The sequence below is a fragment of the Leopardus geoffroyi genome, chromosome E3, assembly GCF_018350155.1.
Source record: "Leopardus geoffroyi isolate Oge1 chromosome E3, O.geoffroyi_Oge1_pat1.0, whole genome shotgun sequence".
NCBI classification, from domain to species: Eukaryota; Metazoa; Chordata; class Mammalia; order Carnivora; family Felidae; genus Leopardus; species Leopardus geoffroyi.
In genome coordinates, this window is record NC_059340.1 from 18,053,137 (window position 1) to 18,075,528 (window position 22,392).

At 54.0% G+C, this 22,392-nt stretch overlaps 1 protein-coding gene across 4 annotated transcripts; it reads right to left on the reverse strand.

Annotated features, from left to right (window-relative positions):
* Positions 1 to 124: 124 nt before the first annotated feature.
* On the reverse strand, positions 125 to 21,311 carry FBXL19 (F-box and leucine rich repeat protein 19). 4 transcript variants are annotated; one of them, XM_045462072.1, is made up of 11 exons: positions 20,401 to 21,311; positions 18,883 to 19,083; positions 17,339 to 17,482; positions 17,149 to 17,235; positions 16,837 to 17,055; positions 16,298 to 16,330; positions 14,549 to 15,060; positions 7,762 to 7,925; positions 7,511 to 7,672; positions 1,958 to 2,176; positions 125 to 1,854 (listed from the first exon to the last, which is right to left on the reverse strand). In XM_045462072.1, exons 2-11 carry the CDS (start codon positions 19,057 to 19,059, stop codon positions 1,676 to 1,678), a joined length of 1,896 nt encoding a protein of 631 aa, XP_045318028.1. In that variant the 5' UTR covers positions 19,060 to 19,083; positions 20,401 to 21,311; the 3' UTR covers positions 125 to 1,675. The 4 variants fall into 4 exon arrangements, with proteins under 4 accessions (XP_045318028.1, XP_045318027.1, XP_045318030.1 ...); XM_045462071.1 differs by having other exon boundaries at positions 16,169 to 16,330; positions 20,401 to 21,305; XM_045462074.1 differs by lacking the exons at positions 18,883 to 19,083; positions 20,401 to 21,311 and having other exon boundaries at positions 17,049 to 17,055; positions 17,339 to 17,454.
* Positions 21,312 to 22,392: the final 1,081 nt, after the last annotated feature.

Sequence of the window (22,392 nt, forward strand, 5' to 3'; positions counted from 1 at the left end):
AAGAACTCCCAGATCCATCCAAACAGCCCCCTTCGGGAGGCCCAAAGCATGAGCATTCCAGTCAGGCCAGCTCTACCCCCCCCCCCCCCCAACGCCGAAGAGACACACACGAACGCGGCAGCACTGGCTGGAAGATTTTGAGTTTTATAGCAAACCGTATTGTACAGACCCGGGGCCCAGGGGCCCAGCCCGGCTGGGACCCCCATTTGCCCCCGCCGGGCTGCCTCCTCCCCCTCCCCAAGCGGTCCCATTATCAAGCCTTTCGCCATACCCAGAACCCCCTCCCCTCCGGCCTTTGGTCCGCCCAGTCCCTCCCCCCACCCTCGCACCTCCCTGTTACCTGAGGTATGTGGATAGATCCCCCCTCCCCTACATGGTACAACCCGGCTGCCCCGGGAGGCCGGGGCTGAGGGGCGGGACCTGGCCCCAACTCCTCCCCCTGCCTCCTCAAACCCCGCCCCCATCCTGGAGGGGGGCAGGGGAGGGCCAAGAGTCTGTTACTAAGTTCCCATGGCAACTAAGAGGGGCCGTTTCCAGCCTTAGCACTGGCTTTGGGAGGTGTCCATTGGCTGCTATTTCCATGGCAACCAGGAGTGGCAGTTCCCTGGGCAAATGGGATACAAGTTTCCATGACGATGAAAGAGAGGGAAGAGCCAGGCTGGAGGAGTCCCATCTTTCCCATTATTGGGCTGGCACCCCACCCCCTCCCCCACCCCCGGTCAGGAGGGTGGAGCTGCTCAATACAGTAAAGCATGAGAGAGCCTGGGGGTGGCGCAGTCCAAGCAGGGTGCCCACTGGTCCAGTCTCAGTCTCAGTCCAAGCGGATCAGTCCCCTCACTCTGGCTCCCCCAGGTCCGAGGTTCCCCCGGTTCAAGTAACACTTCAGTACAGATGAATGTTCAAGTATTGTGTGGGGAGGCAGGCAGGGGGCTGGGGTACCCCTCACCACTCCCCTGGGCCGCGCTGAACCCCGCGGGCCCCCACTCCTCGCAATAGCTGCCATTGTCAGTGACGTTCAAGGAGTCAGGGCTTGTGGGGGAAGGAACTGAAATCTGGGGAGGGAGTTAGGAGAGGGGTGTGACCCCCTGAGGGGGTACTACTGCCCCCACACCTGCTCTTTGCCCCCACCCCTCGCTCAGCCCTGGCTTTCCCCTGTTTCCCCGATTCCCCCCCACCTCTGACATGTGGATCCCCAATTACTCCTCTGGTTTCCCTTTTTGGCCCCCCCACCCCCCAACTCCAAGTATCTGGTCTTTGTTCCCTGAACCCTTGGTGGTCTGCTTTCTGTCCCCCCTCCCCCAGCCCATCCTCCACCTCCCCCAGCCCCCTGGCTCCCAGTATCCTGTGTGCAGATACCCTTTCCCCGATTTCCCTCCCTCAAACTTGCACCTTACCCCCCTCCCACCATCCCTTTGGCTCAGCAACCCCCAGTACCTCTGACCCACTCCCCCCAGGGGATGGACAATGAAGCAGGTGGAAGGGAGAGGGGATGGGAAGGAGAGACCCCCAGAGATATCAGTGCAGGGGGCAGAAAGGGGGGGGGGAGGCTGGCTCGAGTCCCTGGGCAGGAATCCCAAGTCATGAGGTGGGTAACCTGGCCTCCTGGCAGGGATAAAATGAAGGCCCGAGGTCCAGGCTCCTGATGAGTCCTGGGGGAGGGTGGGGGGGCACCCAACTAGCTGTCCTTGAGAAGTAGCTTCTCCTCTGGGCAGCGGAAGGGGCCAGGGGGCCCAGCGGCTGCCAGCCGGGCACAAGCTTCAGGTGAGAGCTGGCGGCAGGAGCGCAGGTCTAGGCGGCGGAGGCGCGGGCAGCGGCGGAACAGCGGGAGGCAGTGGTCCGTGAGGCGGTGGCAACCTAGGGGTGGGGTAGAGGTAACTGAGACTAGGAAGGTGAGTAGAGGGTGGCCACCGGTCTCGGGGACAAACACACTAGCAGGATGGACAGACAGATTGCTTACCAGCAAGATTGAGGTGCACCAGGGTCTCCCGGAGTGGGGAAGTGGGGGCTGTGAGTAGGTGGACACTGGGATCTCCGACGTGGGCGCAGTGGCTCAGGTCCAGGGCGCTCAGCTGGGGTGCGTGGCGCAGGAGGAGCCGCAGGGAGGCATCTGTCAGCTCCAGGCCCGCCAGGCGCAGCTCTGCTACCCCCTGCAGCCGCCCACGGCTCTCTGTTTGCCCTGGGCAGGCAGGTGAGAGATCAGCACTCCTGGCCGCTCCTGTGCCCAAACCTAGGCATCTAGCCTACCTGTGTCTCCACACCTATTCCTCACCGATCCGTAAACTGCTTCCGAGATAAGAGAGCCTCCACCTGCACCACCTGCTCTTCTCCCAAACACCCACACAACCTGACCTCATCTAATCTGTTCACTGCTCACATCACCTCCCTAGTGAGACCCTCCATGATTACTCCATTTGACTCGGTAACATTCCACATACTCCTCCCCTTTCCCTGCATTATTTTTTCCCCTTTTCTAACATGTGACATCTTTTTTTCTCTCCTCCCACTAGAATGTAAGTTCCACCAAAGCAAGAGTTTGTGTCTTGTTCTTGCTCTATCCCTAACAATTGGGACATAGGTGCTTAATATATATTCACTCATCCAACAAATGCCATCCCCGATGGAACTGCCATCCCAGGCTCCCCTCCTACTTCCCTCTCCTTCCATTAGTAACATCATCAGCTGAATCCCTTTTTCTCCATTCCCCAGACACCCCTCTGGGGTAACACCACTCCTGCCTGAACTCCTGCCACAGCCTCCTCACCCAGTCCAGTCTCTCCTCTCCTTCCTCACATCCAAAGAGAGCTGTTCTCAAATACAGGCTCCTCTACCAAAAACCCTGAAGGCACCTCCTTGGTTACAACATTCCAGTTCCTATTAGGTCTCATCCCTGTCTCAGTTCCTAACTCCACGCCTGTGCTCCCAAACACCTGGGCCAAATTCCATAGGTGACCCTGCTCTGAGACTCTGCCTGTGGACACCGAAGTTCAATCCTATGCCTGGCTGGTGTCCCAGGGTTTTAGGTCTGAGCTTAGAGGCCTCTTCTTCATCTCCAGGGTAGAAGAACTCATGCCCCTCATCTCTACACCCAAAGCATGTGGCCTGCTTTTCTTTTATTGTATCTACCACATTCCTGCATTACTTTTTTTTTGCTTTTTAAACTAAGTGCCTAGGGTACACTAGCCAGCATTAATTGAGCACTCAGTGTGGGCCAGGCACCAGCTAAGGTGGGCTAAGTGGCAGCCTGCCCCAAGGCCAGTGACTCTTCTGCGTCCCCTGGAGGGCTGCCTAGAATGGTTGCTGGCCCTGCCACCAGAATTTAGATAGTAGGGCCTCAAGAGTTTCTATTTTATTATTATTATTAAATGTTTTTATTTTTGAGAGAGAGAGAGTGTGAGTGGAGGAGGGGCAGGGAGAGAAGGGGACAGAGGATCTGAAGCGGGCTCTGTGCTGACAGCAGAGAGCCCGATGCGGGGCTGAAACTCATGAACAGTGAGATCACCGCCTGAGCCGAAGTCAGACACTTAACCGACTGAGCCACCCAGGCACCCCTAGAGTTTATTTTTCTAACAAGTTTTCTAGTAGTGTTGATGCTGCTGGTCTGGACTGCACTGTAAGAACCACGGCTGTGGGAGACTGTGACTATCACTCCTGCTTACAGATGAGAACTCTGAGGTTAAAATCATTAAGCAATCTGTCGGAAGTCACATGACTCTGAAGTAACAGAGTAGGACAACAGACCACATACCACAACACTATCTGCCTCCCAGGCACCGGCCTAGCCCACAGATAAACTAAATCAGATGTCGCAAGCTTATGAAACTAGCCTTCACAAGTGTTTTATGGAGTCTGCACAGTGCTAAAAATTTTCTTCTTTCTTTTTCTTTTAAGTTTATTTATTTTAAGAGAGCAAGAGCAGGGGAGGGGCAAAGAGAGGGGGAGAGCGAATCCCAAGCAGGCTCTGCATGGTCAGCACAGAGCCCCATGCAGGGTTTGAACCCACAAACTGCGAGATCATGACCTAAGCTGAAATCAAGAGTAGGATGCTTAAACGACTGAGCCACCCAGGTGCCCCAGTGCTAAAAATTTTCTTAAATTAATGACTAATGCTACAAAAAGGACATTTCCATAAAGAAATTTAGATGGAGCTTTTCCTTCAAAAATTATAAGATCTGGCACCACTGGGCTATTTTTTCACCTGAAAATGATTAGCTGGGAGCTGGGTTGCAAGATGCTATTCCCTAAAGTCATTCACCAAGCCCAACCCTTCTGTTATCTGCCAGGCCACCTTTGTGGACACTTGACTTGGCAAACTGGATTCTACCTCGTTTTTTCCTTTAAGGAGTAGAGAGCCTAGAAAGGGGATACACCTACAGATGCCTTCAATCTCGGGCCACAGCTAAAAGCCATCAGGAGGAAGCAGAGGAAAGAGAGGTCACTCCTGGCTTGGGCAGGGGAAGTAGGCATCTACAAGGATTTCACTGAGGTGGCAGCATTTCAGCTGGGCTTCCAAGGATTTAAACATGCAGAGAAGTGAGAGAAGAACACGCCAGGCAGAGAACAGCGGGACGAAAGCAAGGAAATAGAAGAACTTGAAATTTTGCTTCAGGAATGCTGCACAGAGCCAGGGAGCCAAGATAAGAAAGGTGGGTGTAGAGGCGCCTGGGTGGCTTAGACGGTTAAGCGTCCGACTTCAGCTCAGGTCATGATCTCGCAGTTTGTGAGTTCGAGCCCTGCGTCGGGCTCTGTGCTGACAGCTCAGAGCCTGGAGCCTGCTTTGGATTCTGTGTCTCCCCCTCTCTCTGCCCCTTCCCTGCTCATGCTCTGTGTCTCTCTGTCTCTCAATAATAAATAAACGTCAAAAAGAAAAAATTTATAAAAAAAAAAAAAAAAAAAGAAAGAAAGAAAGAAAGGTGGGTGTAACAGGTCTTAAGGACCTGGAAGGTTCATCCTTGGAAGCTCCTCAGGTAGTTCAGGCAGGAGGAGCTGGGGTCAGTGTGCCAGCCAAACAGCACTTTCTCACTTCATGGACTAAACAGTTCCCAATGCCCACCCTCACCCCCACTTTCCTGATTCAGTCTAATGCTGGTAAGAGTGGGCAACAGGGAAGTTCTCTGGGCTAGCTCTGCCTGTGTGCCTTGCAGTAGTCACTCAGTCCCTCTGGGCCTCTGGTGGCTTGTCCAGATAGTAAGAGACTTCTAGATGTTTGTCTACCCCCTTCCAAGACTGCTGTGAAGGGGAAGGGGGTGGGGAGAAAGGTGCTGAAAAGTGAGCTGTGAAAGCAAAGGGCTAGAGTGAGCACAGCCCCTGCCCTCCTGGAGCTTAAGAGAAGAAATGGGTTTTCATCAAATCACTTCACAACTATGTAGTGATAGCTGGGAGTGGATGCTCTCAAAGCTCTAAACTTTTTTTTTTTTAATGTTTATTTATTTTTGAGAGAGAGAGAGAGAGAGAGAGCGCGTGGGGGAAGGGAGGGAGACACAGAATCCAAAGCAGGCTCAGGCTCTGAGTTGTCAGCAAGAGCCTGATGCGGGGCTCAAACTCACAAGCCATGAAAACATGACCTGAGCCAAAGTCGGATGCCCAACCAACTGAGCCACCCAGGGCCCCCCTGCTCTCAAAGCTCTAAAGGAACTCTGATCTTAGTGCACAGTGCGGGGCGGGGTGGGGGGTGGCGCAGATCTTGGAGGGCTTCCAGGAGGAAGTGGCACTTATGCTGAAGCCTGAAGGATGACTAGGTGTTAATTAGACAAAGGAGGATACAGCATTCTAGACAAAGAAGACTGGGCAAAGGTCCTGGGGCTGGAGGGGCTGAAATGCAGGGATAGTATTGTGTCAGTGGGAGCCAGACCATGCCATGCCTTAGCGACAAAGTATTAGTCTTTATCCAGAGAGCACCAAGGGGCTATGAGAAATAATTTAGAGCACAGGGCAGACATGGACAGATTTGCCCTTCTGGATGGTTCCCCTGGCATCAGTGTGGAGAACAGACTAGCGGGGGCCAGAGAAGCTGTTGTTAGCATCACATCCCCTGGCTAGACAAGGAAGCTCCGGGCCTCAGTGCTCCTAACCCACACCTCTGTTGTGACCAGCCTCTGTTCATCTGACTAGCCTCAGCTCCCAGCACCCCCCTCTGTCAGTATGGGCCTCGTGCCCTAAGAAACTGTTTATTCCTGCTTCACACTCCCTGGGACAACCCTGTCCCTTTCAGGACCCAGTTCAAATAGCACCAACTCAGGGAGGAATTCTCTCACTGCTCCCCACCCCTGCCCTGACCATAGCCACTACCATTATCACACCATAACTTTCCATTTCTGATTCTCTCTCTTCTGCATTACTAGGGTTCCACCAGCGTAGGGAATGGGACCAACTCAGTTTGAGATCTCCAGGGCCCTACACAGGGCCAGCGCCAGAGTACCTGGCCTGACTCAGGAGATGATACCACCAGCCCTATGCAACCTTCCAAGTCATTTGGCTCCCTCTTTCTGCTCCATCCTCTCAGGAAAACCCTTATCCTTTTATTACAGGGCAAGGGGGCATAAGGGCCAAATCTACTGCTCAGCCATATATTTACTGGTCCACACATGAATTTTAAAAGAATGTTAGGGACATTCTTTTAGGTGGCTCAGTTGACTGAGCATCAGACTTCACCTCAGCTCATGATCTCAGAGTTTGTGAGTTTGAGCCCTGCATTGGGCCGACGGCTGTCAGCACACAACCCGCTTCAGATCCTCTGTTCCCCTCTGCCCCTCCCCTGCTCACACACACACTCTCTCTCAAAAATAAACATTTAAAAATATATAAAATAAGCAAAAGAATGTTAAATTAACTGCCATCGTTTAAAATCAAGGATATATCAGGGCACCTGGATGGCTCAATCAGTTAAGTGCCCAACTCTTGATTTCAGTTCAGGTCATCATGATATCATCATGATATCAGGTCATGATATCACGGTTTGTGGGTTCAAGCCCCAAGTCAGGCTCCCTGCTAACAGCCTGCTTGGGATTCTCCCTCTCTCTCTGTCCTCCCCCCCAAATAAACAGACATTTAAAAAATAAAATAAAATCATGGCTATCTCATAGAAAAATCCATTTCTGGCTCTTTGGGCCTGCATTCTTCCCTGGCAATTGCCGCTGCTCCCTTTGGAGGCTCTCCAATAGTGCCCACCACACCCAGTGACTTCACTCATATCTGCCATCAGCCATGCCCCTGGCTTCTTCCAGAATTCTTACATCATCCTCCTGTTTTATACCGTGTTTCATCACATAACCATCTCCCCTCTAGAGGGCAGGGGCTACTTCCTCTTCATCCCTGTTCCCTTACAGCTCCTATCACACGGTGGAACGCACAGCAGATGAACAATGGCCAAGTAAGGCCTTCTAATCAAACTTGTGCTTGTCCTTTCTTCAAATCTTTTAATATCCAGCATGAGTTGGAAGAGACCTTGAAGGCCTCATACCCACTCCCTCCCCTTGCCCAACCCATTCTGCAAATGAGCCAACAGGGGCCACACCTGGTTTGGTGTCTGGTGGAGGCAGCAGCAGCTCACGCAGCTGGGAGTCTTTAACATCCTCAATCCAGCGAAGGTCCAGGAGCCGCAGGGCCGGCAGTGGGGCTGAGCCCAGGGCAGAGACGGAGAGCCAGGAGCAGCCAGAGAGCACCAGCTCCTGCAGGCCTGGGGGGTTGGAGGGAAGGTCAGGAAGCTGATGCTCCATCCCAGGACCGTCTCCCTCTTCACTGTCCTACCTTGCCATCCAACCCTACCTTGCAGTCGGTTCAGAAGCCACATGAGCTGCTTCTTGGAGACACCTGTCCAGCTGAGGTCCAGGGCTCGGGGCTGGCGACGAACCACACCACTGAGCATGGGCGGGGTCAGTGACTTTCGCCGGCTCAGGTCCATTCGAGGCCACAGACGCTTGTCATAGCACCTGTCAGCCACAAGAGGGAGACAGAGCTCTCAGCTCTCAGGGAGCCCACAAAACTCCCTACTTAAGGGTCCACCACAGACAGCTCTGTCCTGGCTGGCCCACAAAGACAGCAGGGGGTGGCAGGAAGCTCCCCTCCTCAGGACAAGAGCACTGGGTTTGGGGTTCTATTTCATCACCTACTGGATGTGAGACCCCAAGCAAGTCCATTCCTCTCCCTGAGCCTCAGATGCTCCCTTTATAAAATGAGGATAATGATCCAGACTCAGTCAGCCCCACAGGGCTTCTGTATGTTTTTAGGCATTACAGCTTATAAAGCATTTTAGCAAAGACACAAACACCCTACATGGTGTATTTAATGTAACACCATAGGGATCTGTCAGCAGCCCCTACCCACCCCCACCCCCACCCCACCTTGGACTTCTGGAGTTCTCCCTGGCTAAGTTATGATGACTCATGGGAATTTCCCATATCCTTTATTAATCTCTGCCTTTGAGCCACATCTGCCCCATTCCGATGGCCAACTGCCTGAGGCTTGACCTACAACCCTGTTCTCTTTGATCATTGTGTCTCTTCAACTAGAATGGAGGCTCTACGAGGGCAGGTCTGGCTTTTCTCCTTTGGTAGGGCCAGTACCCAGCACTGTGCCAGGTGCACCCAGGTGATCTGTTGCACATTTGTTGAATGAAGGAATGGTGCAAAGCCAGTGTGAATTCCCTGAAGCTTCCACTGGGCCCTCCCCCACAACACATTTCATCTCAGCTTTTCATTTATTCACTTAATCAGTGTTTATGGAAGGCCTGGTAGGGCCCAGGATTCAGTTTCAAATCCTGATCTGAATTTGAATTCCTGATCCCAGCATTTCTGAGAGCCTTGACTAGTCCAACATGCAGCAAAACCAGAGAAGGGCTTCCCAAACTTATTTTACCAGGAACCCTTCCGGTGTTCTCCCCAGGTCACCTATAAACACTTTGTGGCACACTAAAGTTCCTTGAGACTTAGTTAGAAAACTCTCTTCCAGTTTTCAGAGGCATGTCAGGAAATTCTCGCTGGGCTAGATGGACTGTGTCAGAAGCAGCAGGCGTGGGAAGGGCCCAGGAGGCTGTGTCTTCCCTGCCTCCCACCCCTCATACTGAAGGGCTTTCCCTGCAAGAAGCCCTGAGCTGGGGCAGTGGTTCCCAAGTCCGGTTATTTGCTATCCCCTTCTGTGCAGAACATGGATTTATCTTTAAATTGATCCCCACTTCGCACTTAAAGGCAGTATTATTTCATATACATATGTTAACCTTAGAAACATGTACAATAAAAACAGACCAGGGCTATTAAGTTCTAGGCAGGTGTTGCTGTGGCTTTAGGCTACCACCTGAAGACTATTTTTGTTAAACAGGGAGATAAGTATTGAGAAGTGTTAAAGACACAATAGCACCCAATGGAGAGACTTCCTTTTCAAAACTAACAGAAGGATTAAGCCATGCTTTTGTGCCACTTGAAACTGCCAGCGCCCTGTATGACATTTTAGGGAATACTGGGGGCACAGACACTGAAGGCTTCAATCCAAACAACTCCACTCCCGCCTGCTGCTTCCTACCACTTCCCCCCCTCTTCTGGCATTCTAGCCTCTACTTCTCCTGGTTCCTTCCACTCAACCAATAAACATTTGCAAATCTCTCCGATTATAAAACAGAAAAGGAAAAAACCCAACCTATCCTCAACGCAGCTTCTGCCCCTAGGTCCTGCCCTTTTTCTTTTTCTACTCAGTGAAATCCTGCCCACTCCAACCCAGTCTTGAATCTCAGCTCAACTGCCACTATCATCTTGAAGCTCTCCTGGATCTTCTACAGCTAGAAGGGAACCCTTCTCCCTGGAGGCACACATGGGCCCCCCAGTTGTTTCTGTATCCCACTTCGCGATAGCCAGGCCAAACGACCTGCCTGCCTATTGACATACAAGGCTGCCTGGAGCCAACATAGATTGGTACATGTTGTGCTTCTGCCAGAAATGCCAACCAACCCAGAGCTTTCAACACACAGCTCCAGTGCCTCCTCTCCCAGGAAGTCTCCCAGGACTTTTCTGGGATTGAACTAATTGGTCCCTTTACTCTTGAATGACCAGGACACTGGGTTTAAACCTAAGAATGGCAGCCAACAATCACCGATTGCCCTACTGATCCTAAGCGCCCAGCCTCCACTGGGCTATCAGAAAATGGGGGAAACACGGCCAGTCCATGGTAACTGAAGCAGCAAAGGATATAATAAGGGTCAATGAGAGGACTGGACAAGGAGCCTCCCAGGGAGACAGCCTGATTTGAGACTTTAAGAAGACAGCAGTTATTCTAGTGAGGGGAGGAAAGTGGGTGTTATGTTCCAGAGGGGGAAGAACCAGTGTCCAGGCCTAGGACACAGAGAGAAAACAGAGCACTCTGAGAAACTCAGGCAGCAGGAACAAAGGGCAATTCATCAGCTCACCATAATGAGGAAGGTGAGGATGATGCCTATGGTACTAACAACTAGTGTTTACTGAGAGTTTACTATGTGCCAGGTACTTGTCTATAGATAAGGCATTTAACCTCACAACAACAGCCCTAGGAGGTAAATATTGTTATTATCATCTCCTTTTTAAGAGTTAAGGCAAAGAGATTAAGAAACTTGTTCAAGATCCCAGAGTTACCAAGTGGCAGCAAAGCCAGGCTTTAAACCAAGCTGGTCTGGATTGAGAGCCTGAGCTGTGACTGGTTTAGAGGCCGGGGGAAGACCTCAGAGGAGGCCCAGGGGAGGCCCACCGTGTCAAGGCAGGCTGGAATGCCAGGCTGGACTGTCATGCCCACGAGAGCCTAGAGGTAAAGTGTGTGAGCTCGATAGGAATTTGAATCCCAGCTCTGCCAGCTCCATGCTTTGAGTCACCCTCTCTGGGCCTCCATTCTCCAAACCATAAGAGAGTAAAGGTGGTACTTCAAAGGTTTGCTGCAAAGATGAAGGCAGACCGTACGGGGGAAGTGTGGGAAATACTTCGTGCCGTCGGTGAGGTACTGTACATGTCCAAACGTCCAACAGAATTGTGGGAGTCTGTTGTGAGGGCAGCAGGGAGCCATGGATATGTTCTGTCTAAGCTGGGGAAGGACGCCTAAGGTGAGAGGCAAGAAGAACTCTTAAGAGGCACCACATGCACTCATCTAGGGGCGTCAGGGCTTGATGTGTGAGTTCCCTAACCCGTTCACTTCTTCCTAGACCCCAGCCACCCCGACTGAGTCAGCACCCCATTAAGCCCACCTCCCAAATCTGAAATTCTAGTTCTAAACCTCTGTCTTGCAGAGGCCCTTTGGGGATGCAGATTTACCAGCCCAAATTGGTTCTTCCCTCTCAGCAATCTGGACTCCCTGATGCCACCACTGTCCTCCTACCCACCCATCTCCAGGCCTTTATTCCCAGCCCCCAACTGGTCCTGACCCTGTGTTCTAGTCCCTTCCTTGCCACCCTCTCTGCCCATGTCCTCCAAAGTTCCAACCCTCTCCCCTGTGACTCAACAACTCCACCATACTTCCTCTGGCTGCCCCCTCCCCTCGCTCTTGGTACATTGACTTCGCCTCCCAGTGCCAAAAGATAAAAGCCACCAGACAGGAAAGCCTACAACTTCCTGCTCTCCCACCTACAAATTCCTCTCTAGCTCCACCCTCACTACCTCTTTCCACACACCATCCTGATTTCCTCACTTCCATTCATTCATTCGCCCATTCAACAAGTACTATCTTAGGGGCGCCTGGGTAGCTGAGTCGTTTAAGCATGCTACTCTTGATTTCAGCTCAGGTCATGATCTTGCAGTTCACGGGTTTGAGCCCTGCATCGGGCTCTCAGCTCAGAGCCTGGAGCCTGCTTTGGATTCTGTGTCTCCCTCTCTCTCTGTCCCTCTCCCACTCACGTCTCTCTCAAAAATAAACATTAACAAAAAAACAAGTACTGTCTTAGAACCTACTGTATGCCAGATACCATCTTAGAAACTAGGGACACAGAAGCAAACAGATGAAGTCCTTCCCTTGGAGCTGACATCTTTGATTCCATGCGACCTGGCTTTGGTCCCCCTAACTCTTTGTAGCACAGCCAAGGATACCAAGGCCTCTCATAGCAAATCCAATTGCCATTTCTGGTGCTTGGTCTCTTACCACCTCTCACCAACATCCTACACTTTATCATTTACTCCTTCCTCAATCTCTCTTCTTCAGGATACCACCACCATCTCCTCCATGTCTCTGGCTGCTCTTTGTCTAATTCACAAATACTAACATTCCGTCTTCTGTCCTCTTTCTGGAAGCTGCCACCTATAGGACGAAAACTTCCAAACTTGGATCTTTCTCTCAAACATCAGACCTGTACATCCATCTGCTGTCTTGCTAGCTCCTGACTGGACCACAGAAGTTTTGGGCCAAATATGTCAGAGCTGAGCACTTTGCTTTCCCTGGAACCTGCTCCTCCTCTGGTATTCCTGAGCTTAGGGAACGGCACTGTTGCCCACCCAGAAACTTGTGGGCCAGAAACTCAGCTAAGAGTCACCCTGCTGCTCTCATAGCCATTTAGTCACTGAGTGCAAGCCATTCTGCTTCTTAAAAAGTTCTCAGCCCAAGTGCCTCCTCTCTTGCCAGCATTGGTGGTATAGTGGTGAGCACAGCCGTCTTCTAAGTCCCTCCTCTCTACCCCTCCTGCCCCTACTTCTGTGCCCGGGCCTGACCGAGCCTCCTGACTGGTCCCACTGTACCTCTGCTCTGCCCTGCCTTCGACCTTATCAAAAGCCACCATTTTATATAGTGTTTAGTGCCTTTCAGGTAGTGTGCTAAGTGCTTTGCAAGGACCACTTCATTTAATCCCCACAAGGTAAGAGTATGAACCCTGGACTAAAGATGAGAAAACAGGCCATGAAAGGTATCGCTATCCACCCCTGGCCATACATCCAGGAGGTGCGGAAGTCCCAGTGGATGACACCCACGAAGGCCAGACTCCAGGACCCCAGCTAGAAATCACTGTGCAGTCCAGCCTCCCTGCTTCGTCCATTTCCGGTCGCAAGTCTCTCCTTGAGGCAGAAATCAAGTCCTCTTCAATTCTGGATCCCACGTGCCCAGCACAGAGTTGGCTTTGAGGAGGCCTCAGCAAACATTTCCTCAATCACTACACAAGCTGGGGTGATGATCCCCAGTAATTGCTCTATTTGCTTCTATGTTGCGGGTTGACTGGGAACTCTTCAAGGGCACAGACCTGTGTTCTGAGGATATAAAGTCTGTGCTTCCAGTCAATATTCGCAACTGAGTGAATAATAACGATTACAGTTAAGGCATGGAGTAGTTTCTATTTCCTAGGTAGCATCCTCAATTCTTTAAGTATATTAGCTTACAAAGACACTATGAAGTAAATGCTGTGGTTCTCCTGGCTTCACAGATGGAAGAAAAAACTGTGGCACAGAGAAGTTAAGAAACTTAACTTCTAAATTAAGCCCAGCAGCATCAGCTTATCAGAGAAAGAATACGATGCAACCATAGGCAATTTGCTTCCAGAGCCTGTACTCCCATCTTCTTAGCTCTACAGCCTCCACAGGGACCAGAGGCATGAACTAATGCCCCAGAGTCTAAAGGAAAAGGACTGAAGTTTGAGTTCAGCCACGAACTTGCGCTGTGACTTCAGGTGTCCCTCATTCCTTCACAGGGCTGCTATTACGAGGAACAAGTCAGCCAACAATTTGCCAAGTGCCCAAAACAGTGCCTGGTCTACAGTAAGTGCCTGGGAAAGAGCCTGAATGTTCTCATTTAATGAATTATTTCTCGGGCACCTACACTGCCCTTGCCCCATGGTGGGGACATACAGATAAAACAGACAAAGTACCATGCCAACAAGGGACATGAACATGAAAATGAATCATTGAGTGAAAACTGATCAGCAGACAAAAGACCTCTATGTGCTCTGTAGAGGGAACAGAGTACGGTGGGAGTTTGATGGGGTTGGGGGAGGATTTTGTCAGGGGCAGGATCAAAGAGGAAGACCAGGGGCTTGGGAGGATGACCGACATTTCTGAACAAACAAGGCTGAGAAAGCAGTGGGGAGATGAGGGGAGGATAGGCAAAGGGAGCTGGTGGTGGCTACGGGGCAGAAAGAAATTACCAAGGGAGCCAGGGGCCTCAAGAATGGCTGCCTCTGAGAGGGCAGGGGCCACCTCAGCAAAGACCTTTCTTCTTTGTAAATAGGACCTATAATGAGACTGTCCTCAGAAAAAAGACTGCATGAAAAACAAGTCAGGTGACGCATGTCCAGCAGTCAGCACTATGCTTGGCACATACTGAACATTCGTAAATGACAGTTATTAAAAGAAAAGATTCTGGAGCCACAGGGCCTGGGTTCAAATTCCTAGCTCTACTACGTCCCCTCCATGACCTTGACCTCAGCTTCATCTATAAAAGGGAATAATAGTACCCACCTCACAAAGTTGTTATGAGAGTTCAACGAGCTCACAAATGGAAAGCAGCCTGCATACAGCAAATACAAAAGTATCAGACTAAAATGTGCACAGATTACAGACCAGGAGCCAAAGAGATCACAACCTGCTGTTGCAGGTCACACAGCAAGTGAGAACCCAGGCCTGTCCAGGTCACTCACCAGCGGCTCCAAGTCCGGCAGACTCGCATGCAAATGCACAGCTCTCGGGGCCCGAGGTGCTGGAAGACACGAAGCCAGGCGGCACGGGGCAGGGGGTGGTCGGATCCAGCAGCCAAAGGCAGCGTGTCGGGCTCAGGGCTTCGAGGTGGGGGCCGTACCACGTGCCTCTCCAGCTGTGGGGGCCGGGGCGGTGGGGCAGGGCCCAGGGGCCAGCTGAGGAGGGGCCCCCCACTGCCAGGGCGCACAGCCCGCCGCCCCCCGCGGTTCTCCTTCTCGCCCGAGCTGCCCCGGGCTGGCCGTCGCCCATTCCGGGCCTCGCCAGGGGCCTCATCCTCACTCAGCGATGTGCCTGAAGAGTCGGAGTCAGAATCCGAGTCTGAGGAGGACGAGGAGGTGTCAGGCACCCGCTCCAGCAGCTGGCACATGCGCTTGAAACGTTCTAGCTTCTCCCTCTGTGGCGATGGGGACGGCACTGCTGGGCCCTCAGCAGAGGCCAAAGGTGGCTTTGGTTTCTGCAAGGAGATAGGGGGAGGCTGTTCTAGGGCCTGGGGTGCACTGTCCCACCTCCCTGCCCCTGAGGAGTCAGCAGGGGATGAGCAGCCCAAGAGACAGTCCCGAGTTCCAGTCGTGGCTATGCCCCCGAACGATGTGAAGCCTCAGCCACGCCATGTCCCTCTGGACCTTGGTCTCCTTATCTGTCACATGAAGGCACTGATTCAAAGAATTAAAAGCCCTATGGGTTTCAACAGCTTATGAGTTTCCAAAGGCAGTGAAATATGGAGAACAATTAGAGATGTAGTTTTGTGTATCGGCCTGGCTATCGAACTCTCTGTGGCCTTTGGAAACCCCTGGCTCATCACCTGCAACACAGAATGCTGGACTAGACGATTCCAAGTATCTGTTCAAGGATGTGAGAGTGACAGCATCTCATGCTAACTCAACATACTCTCACAGTGCTTGCATGGAATGGCAACCTGGGCCACTCTTCTTAGACATGAGGAGACGGACGCTCTGAGAGACTAAGTGACTAGCCCAGATTACAAAATGACAAATGGCAAAAGCAGGATTTGAACACAATCAGGCAGACCCTTGCATTTGTGTGTGAGGGCAAAGTGACACCTGAAGTTCAGCCTTGCTGTGTGACCCTGGGCAAGTCTTTTAACCTTTCTGGGCCTCCTTTTCCACAACCCTAGATACATTTCACAGTTCACAAAACTCATTTACTTTCATTAGATGTAAACAGTTCTGTGAGATAGGTGGGTAGGGTAGGCAGTATCATCTCCTTCACACATGAGGAAACCAAGGTTCAGAACAGCTGACAAGTTGCCAAGACCACACAGGGAGTCAGTGGGCAGGGATCTGAACTCAGTTCTTTTTCCCTTTAAGATGTGGAAAGATGATGCAAATGGATCAGATGACACCCCAAGGGTTCTTGGAAAGTTCTGAAGCCTGGCCCCAACCCACCTCACCCCCTCCACTCTTCCCAGGGGTCCAGATGCCCATTGTGGCCAAATGGGGCAGGGGCAGACAAGGTGAGCAGGAAGGGACAGATCTCTGTCTCCAGGGTGGAGGGTGGGGCAAGGAAAGGTGGGAGGGGGAGGGAGGAGGTCCCCGGCACACCTCCCAGTTCTCGGGAGGGAGCCCAGGGTGGCAGGACGAGAAAGCCTGGCTTGGATTCAGAACCCTGGGGGGCAGAAGGCCGGGGCCGCCTGGGTCCGATCCTCGGAGGAGGCAGGCATCTCCACCCACCTTCTTCAGGTGCCTCTCTCGGCCTCCTTTCACCTACCAGAGTAAGAGGGAAATATGGGGAAAGGGAAAGACCCCATTAGCCCCTCATTGTCCACAAAGCTAAGATCCATGCTCTCTTCTTAAACTACAAATCCCAGAAGCCCCCATCTCAGGAAGAACTCTGAGCATGCTCACCTCCCCAACAGTGTCTTGGCTCACTGAGCATGCTCTCATCTTCTCTTTCTTCCCCCTCAGGCCCTTCCCAGCCCCTCCTTCTTCCTCTGTAGCAGCTAAGTTGAGCAGGCTCTCTCCCTCCTACCTGAAGCACCCTGAGCTCCCAAAGCTTCCCTGCCCAGTACCAGTTGCACCTCACCTGTACCTCTCCTCCCCACTGAGCATGCTCCATCCTCCTCCCAATACCTCCTGAACTACATCTCCCAAAAACCCCTTGGGGAACCCACAGAGCACAGGGTCCCAGGCCCACCCTCCCCAACAAGGAACAAGACTACTGCTCCCAGAATCCTTTGTGCTAGACCTAGTGAGCATGCTCCCTGGCTCACCTTTTTCCTTGGGGTGGGGGGCTCATTCCCTGCCTCCCTCTCCTTTCTTTTGGGGGGCCCAGGCACGTCCTCTGGGGGGGGCCCAGCAGGTAGGGGGCCCTTGCGCCTGGGTGGGGGTGGTGGAAGCGGCGGCTCCTCCGTCAGCTTCCATCCACTCCCCAGGCTGGCGCCCTCCTCGCCGTTGTCAGCCCTGCGGCGGCCTGGTCCCTCACCTGAATCCTGGGGAGATGGAAGCTGAGGGTGAGGTTCTATCCAGCTCTCCGACCTACTGCCTACCCAGAGTCCAGCACCTAGCCCAGCCCCTATCCTTACCTTGCTGGTCCGGCCTTCCTGGGTGCATCGAGGGCACTCCCAGCAGTTAGGGATCTCCGCATTGATGACACCCTCAGCCTTCCCCATCTGTAGGCAGAGGGCAGGGAGTGGATGTAGGGTGCCAGTAAACCCAGAGGCAGCATTCCCCAGGGCCATCACCTTCAGACTCCAGGGCCCCCAGGGCCATCACCTTCAGGCAGCCAGGGTGGACGATCTCATTGCAGATTGTACACTCCATGAGGCTCAAACCAAATTTCTCTTCCTCTCCCTCCACTGTGTCCTCCTTCCCAGCCTCCCCACATAAGAGGCACACAGCTGTGTGTGGGAGCACGGGCTGTTGGGGAAGAGAGGGTGTTAGGGACCCTGAAAGCAAGCAACAGGGGAGAAACCCTTCCGTCTGGGGAGCCTGGCCAATGCTGGATGAAATTCAGAACCCACGGGCCAAGAGATCAAATCCTGAATTTGTTCCTTTTTGGCAGTGTAACCTTGAACAAGTGACTTAACCTCCCTATCTCTTTGTTTCTCCATCTGTAAAATGGTGCTAAGCATTTTTCTTCTGTGGGACTATTGGAAGAATGAGATAATGCATGAGAGGCACCGGATACATAGTTGTTATCGCTGTTGGAAATGTTGCAGCTGGAGTCAGGGTCTGTGTGTGTGACCCTGAAAATTGTAGCTGGCTTTGCCGAAGAAGAGAAACCATGGGAAATATGACAATACTACCGAGAGAGAGCTGCAGAGGACGTGGCAACAGCTTGGGATGATTCTGAGTTTGCTCAATGGGCAGCCCAAGGGTTGCTCTGGAGCCTACAATGAACCAGGTTTTGGCAAGACTCCTGGGAACACTAAAAAGTCCCATGAGAAAAAGAGCAGCCCTGAGACAACTTGACTTTGGGAAGGGCAGTGGTAACACGTAGTCATCTGAGGGACGCTGAAGGTCGGGAGACAGGCCCAAGGAAAAAGTAGGTCGGGAAAGGAGAAACAGGAAAGCGAGGCAAGGGTTTGGGTACAAAGGGAGAGAAGGGAGTGCTGTGGGGTAAAGAAGCAGCAAAAAGTGGCTGGAAGGAAAAGGAGGTGGTGGTCCTCCAGGAGGGGGCGCAGGATGCAGCTGGCTCCTTAAGGCTGCTGGAGAAGGGCCACATTCTGGAGCCCCAGGAACCTTAAAGGAAGAAACTCACATTCTCCAGATACCTACTGTGTGCTGGGCCCAGTAGCAGGAACACTCACATCCATGCCACTGTTTAATCTTTACACTCGGCAAAGAAAACGTTTCACAGAAAAGACACCTTGAGGTTCAAAGTGTTTGTTCAAGGTCAAGCAAAGGGTAAGCCTGCCTCAATTTCAAGACCACTCTGGCAGGTGAGGAAGAGGCCAAAGAAGGCTAAGACCTGTTCACCGGGGCTGGCTCTGGAAGTGGGCCTCTGTACACAAATCCCTCTAGGGAGGGGTACAAGACCAAGACAGGGTGAGCTCTCTATGGGTCTGTGCTTCTGAAGCTGGGAAAAGCATGAAAGCAGGCACTAGGTTAGATTCTCCTAGGTTCCCTAACATTGCCCCCAGCTTGGAGCGAAAATGGGCCTGGTGGACATTTAAACAAAATAGTGAAAAAATTCATGAAGAAACAGCAACTCTACAGTACACGCCAGGAAGCCACCCCCAGAAAGGCCCTTGGGCCAGCTGGGGAAGGGTACCCAAAGCCCCAAGGGTGTTTGATGAGGTGGGGTCAGAACTCACGGCAGTGCACTGCCGGAGCAGGCACGACTGCTTCATGCGCCCGGGCCCCCCGAACTTCTTCATGTCTCGGCAGAAGTGGCAGTCCCCGCACTCAGTTCGCACACAGGCCCGGCAGCGGCGGCAGCGGGTTCGGCGTCGGCGCGCTCCGGCCCCCGGCCCCCGGCTGCTCGACGACATTGGGGGCGTCAGCAACGCCGAGGGCTATGGGTAAATGGTGGCAGGTCAGGTGAGCCCACTGAGGCCCTGGCCTGAGAAACTCCCGCAGATCCCCTCTTTCCTAGGCAACCAGAGCTTGCCCTCTTACCCAGGGAGAGACAAGGAGGTCATCCCTCCTGCAGGGGAGGTGGGTGGGGGGTGGGGGGGGAACAACACTCCCTCCACTCAAGGCCTCTCTCTCCAAAGCCGCTCACCTGGCTCCTCTGGGAGTCTGAGAACTGGCTTCCTGACCTCACTCCTCTTTCCTCTAACACTTCCTCAGTGTCCTCTTGCCTAGCCCAGAGATGAGGAAGGGACTAGGGCCTCTGCACTGACATCCCCACACCAAAGCTCCCTGGAAAGCCAGGGGCTCCTTTTCTGTGGAGTTACCTTAGAGAGGCCCCAACTCTTCCTCTTTTACCCAAATGTAATACACCCCATGCATTCTCCAACCTAAAATTTCCCAGACTTACCTCCAAAATACCCACAGATTCCTGGGTAGAAGCTCCAGACCTTTCTTCCTCCCTCCTTTCTCTGTCTCACACACACAACTACCACCCAATCTCTCTTCCTCCAAAACCTATACATTGTCAACACATCCAATGGGATGCTTCCCTCCCCCATCCCTAAAGATTCACTCTGCTGCCCAGGGCCTGAGACACCCCTCCCCCCAATGCTGCTTCAGAGCTCTTCCTCAGTCCAACATCTCAACTCCTCTGCTCCCCACAGAGCTCCCTCTGCCCCAAGACACCCTCCTCTTGGATCTCTCATGTCAATCTGGGCAATTTCCCAGATTCCCTGGCATTCTAGAATCCACCCTGACATCTCCACAGAACTCAGGATGGGCTCAGTCCTACATGTCTTCCCCCCCAACCCCCAAGCTTCCCAGGCTGCTTTCCATTCCTAATTGTCTAGAATCCCTTGGGCTCCCCTTCCCATGGAAACCAGATCCTCCAAGATCCCATACAGACTCAGCAGGCCTGAAGGGTCTCTTCGTGGCCAGAGTCTTACCCCAGCTTCCCCCTTTCCAGGGACTTCCAGACCCATCCATGGGGGGAAGGGGCCCTCCAGTGCTCCAGGGGAGGGGCCTGGAGGGCGGCGACTGCAGGCAGGGATGGGGGTCTGCAAGGGGAAGCAGGGTCTAGGAAGGAAGGCCAGTTCCCCAGGGTTGAGAGGTAACAGGAAGGAGGGCTGGAGATGAGGAGTTTGGAGCAAATAGAGGGCGAGGCTGGGGGCGGGGAAGGCAGAGAGAGGCCGGGCTGAGGATGAATGGGAGTGGGAGCTGCCCAGGTCTGGGGGTGAGGAGGAGCCGCATGAACCCACCTCACACGTGTCCCGGGAGCCATCTCTCCCTTCTCGGCAGCTCCCGGCGGGTCGGCGGCCATCGGCGGCGGGGGGGCCGGGCGGCGCGGGGCGCGGAACGCTCAGAACGCCGGGGTCCACGGCCCCCCGAGGGCGCTCGGCCCCTCCCTCCGGCGGAGGCCGGGACGGCGGCGAGTGCAGATGGGGGGCGCCAGGGGCGAGGCCCTCCCACGGGCTGCGGCGCGGCCCTTCCAGGGGGAGGTCCTGCTCTGGGGGGCTCAGTCCCTCAGCCCCCCCAGGCCAACGGGGGCTCCTCGGGCGCAGGGTGCTCAGCTTCTGCCCGGGCCCCACTCAGTCCGGGGTCTGAGTCACAGCTCCCCTCCCCCCACCCCACCTCTCCACAGTGCCCCCGGCCCTTTAACTGGCCCCTTCCCGGCTCCCACTGCCCAGGGGTCCAGGACCAGGCCTGGGCCCCCCCACCGTTTCCGGGGTTCAAGCCCCGCCCACCGCCGGTTCCCGGGGAGGGGGGGGTCCCTGTAACCTGCCCCCCTCCCCTGGGCCCGCCCCTAGACTGCGGCCCCCTGCCCTAGGGCTACGGGGCGAGCGGAGGGGGGTGAAGGAAGCTGCTTCGGCCCCGCCCCCCCCCAGCCTGCGCGCGCCCCCGCCCTCGCCCCCTCCCCCCAGCGCGCGACCCTCCGGAGATAGGGGTTTAAATAAAATTTGAATAAATCCCCTTCCTTAAGCTGGAAGGTGGAAGGAAAGGATGGAAGGGGGCAGGGAAAGGGGGAGGGGGCAATTGGGGTGCCTCAGCCCCCCTGGTCCCCCAGCCCCGCGCTGCTTCGGCCCGGGGCCCTGGCCGCCTCTCTCATCCCTCCAGAGCTCCTTCCTCCTTCCTCCTCTCTTCCCCCACCCCTCCCTCCTCCTTCCCTCCTCCTCCTCCTCCTCTTTACTCCCTCCTTCTCCCAGAGGAACCCCGCCCCCTGCCCCCTCCTTTCCCCACCACCTCCACTTTCCAGGGCGAACACGCGCAGGGCACGACGGAAATCGTAGTCCTGTGGACGCCGGTGATACCGTGGGAACAATGGGACGCTGGGGCCAGCGGGGACTACAAACAAGATGGCGGAGGGCGTGCCAAGCCGGGAGCCGAGGATGCCGGGAGTTATAGTCCGGTTGCCCCGAGGCTCCCCGTTGCAGAGGATAGAGAAGGAGCGGGAACGATGACTACAAACAAGATGGCCTTCTCCCCCGACCCGACCTCCTTCCCAGGCACTCACACGCCCTCCGGTCCACAACCCTCCGCGTGTGTGGTACCTGACGGGAGTCGCAGTCCATCTGCTGCCTTCCCGCTGCCATTTCTACTCGTCAGGAACAATGGAAAGGTGAAAAGGAATGAGGACTACAAACAAGATGGCGGAAGAGGGGCGTACACCTGACTAGCAGTCGGTCTTATGAGGTGCGATGGGAGTAGTAGTTTTTTAGTCCTGTAGTGTGCCTTAAGAATGGCGGAACCGCGAGAATAAGGAGACTACCATAAAGATGGCAGGCTACCTGGCCTCTCCCCGTCGCCTCATTCTGCCACCTTGGGCTCCTCGCCTGCCTGTAATATCGAAATCCCCCCTCCCTGTGGCGCAGAGCCTGACGGGAGTTGCAGTCTTCCCAGCTCCGCTCCATTATCTTTGGTCGAGACAATGGAAGGGGAAAGGGGCGGGGACAATCGAGAAAGATGCGGGCCGGGGGGAAGGGGAGACGGCGACCTGGGTTTTGTAGTCCGCGCACTAAGGCTGCTCCCTGTGGAAACGGGAAAAATTGACTACAGTAATGATGGCTGCCTATCACTCGCTCTCTGCGGCAGTGCCTGCTGGGGGACGTAGTCCCTTCCTTAGCTCTCCAGAGAAAGGACGTGGGCTGTTGAAATGTGCATCACGGCGGACACGCCAAATTGCGAGCCTACGGAAAGCGAGAGTCTCCGTCTTCCTTCCCCCACCACCTCTTTCTGAACGACCTGCCGGGAAA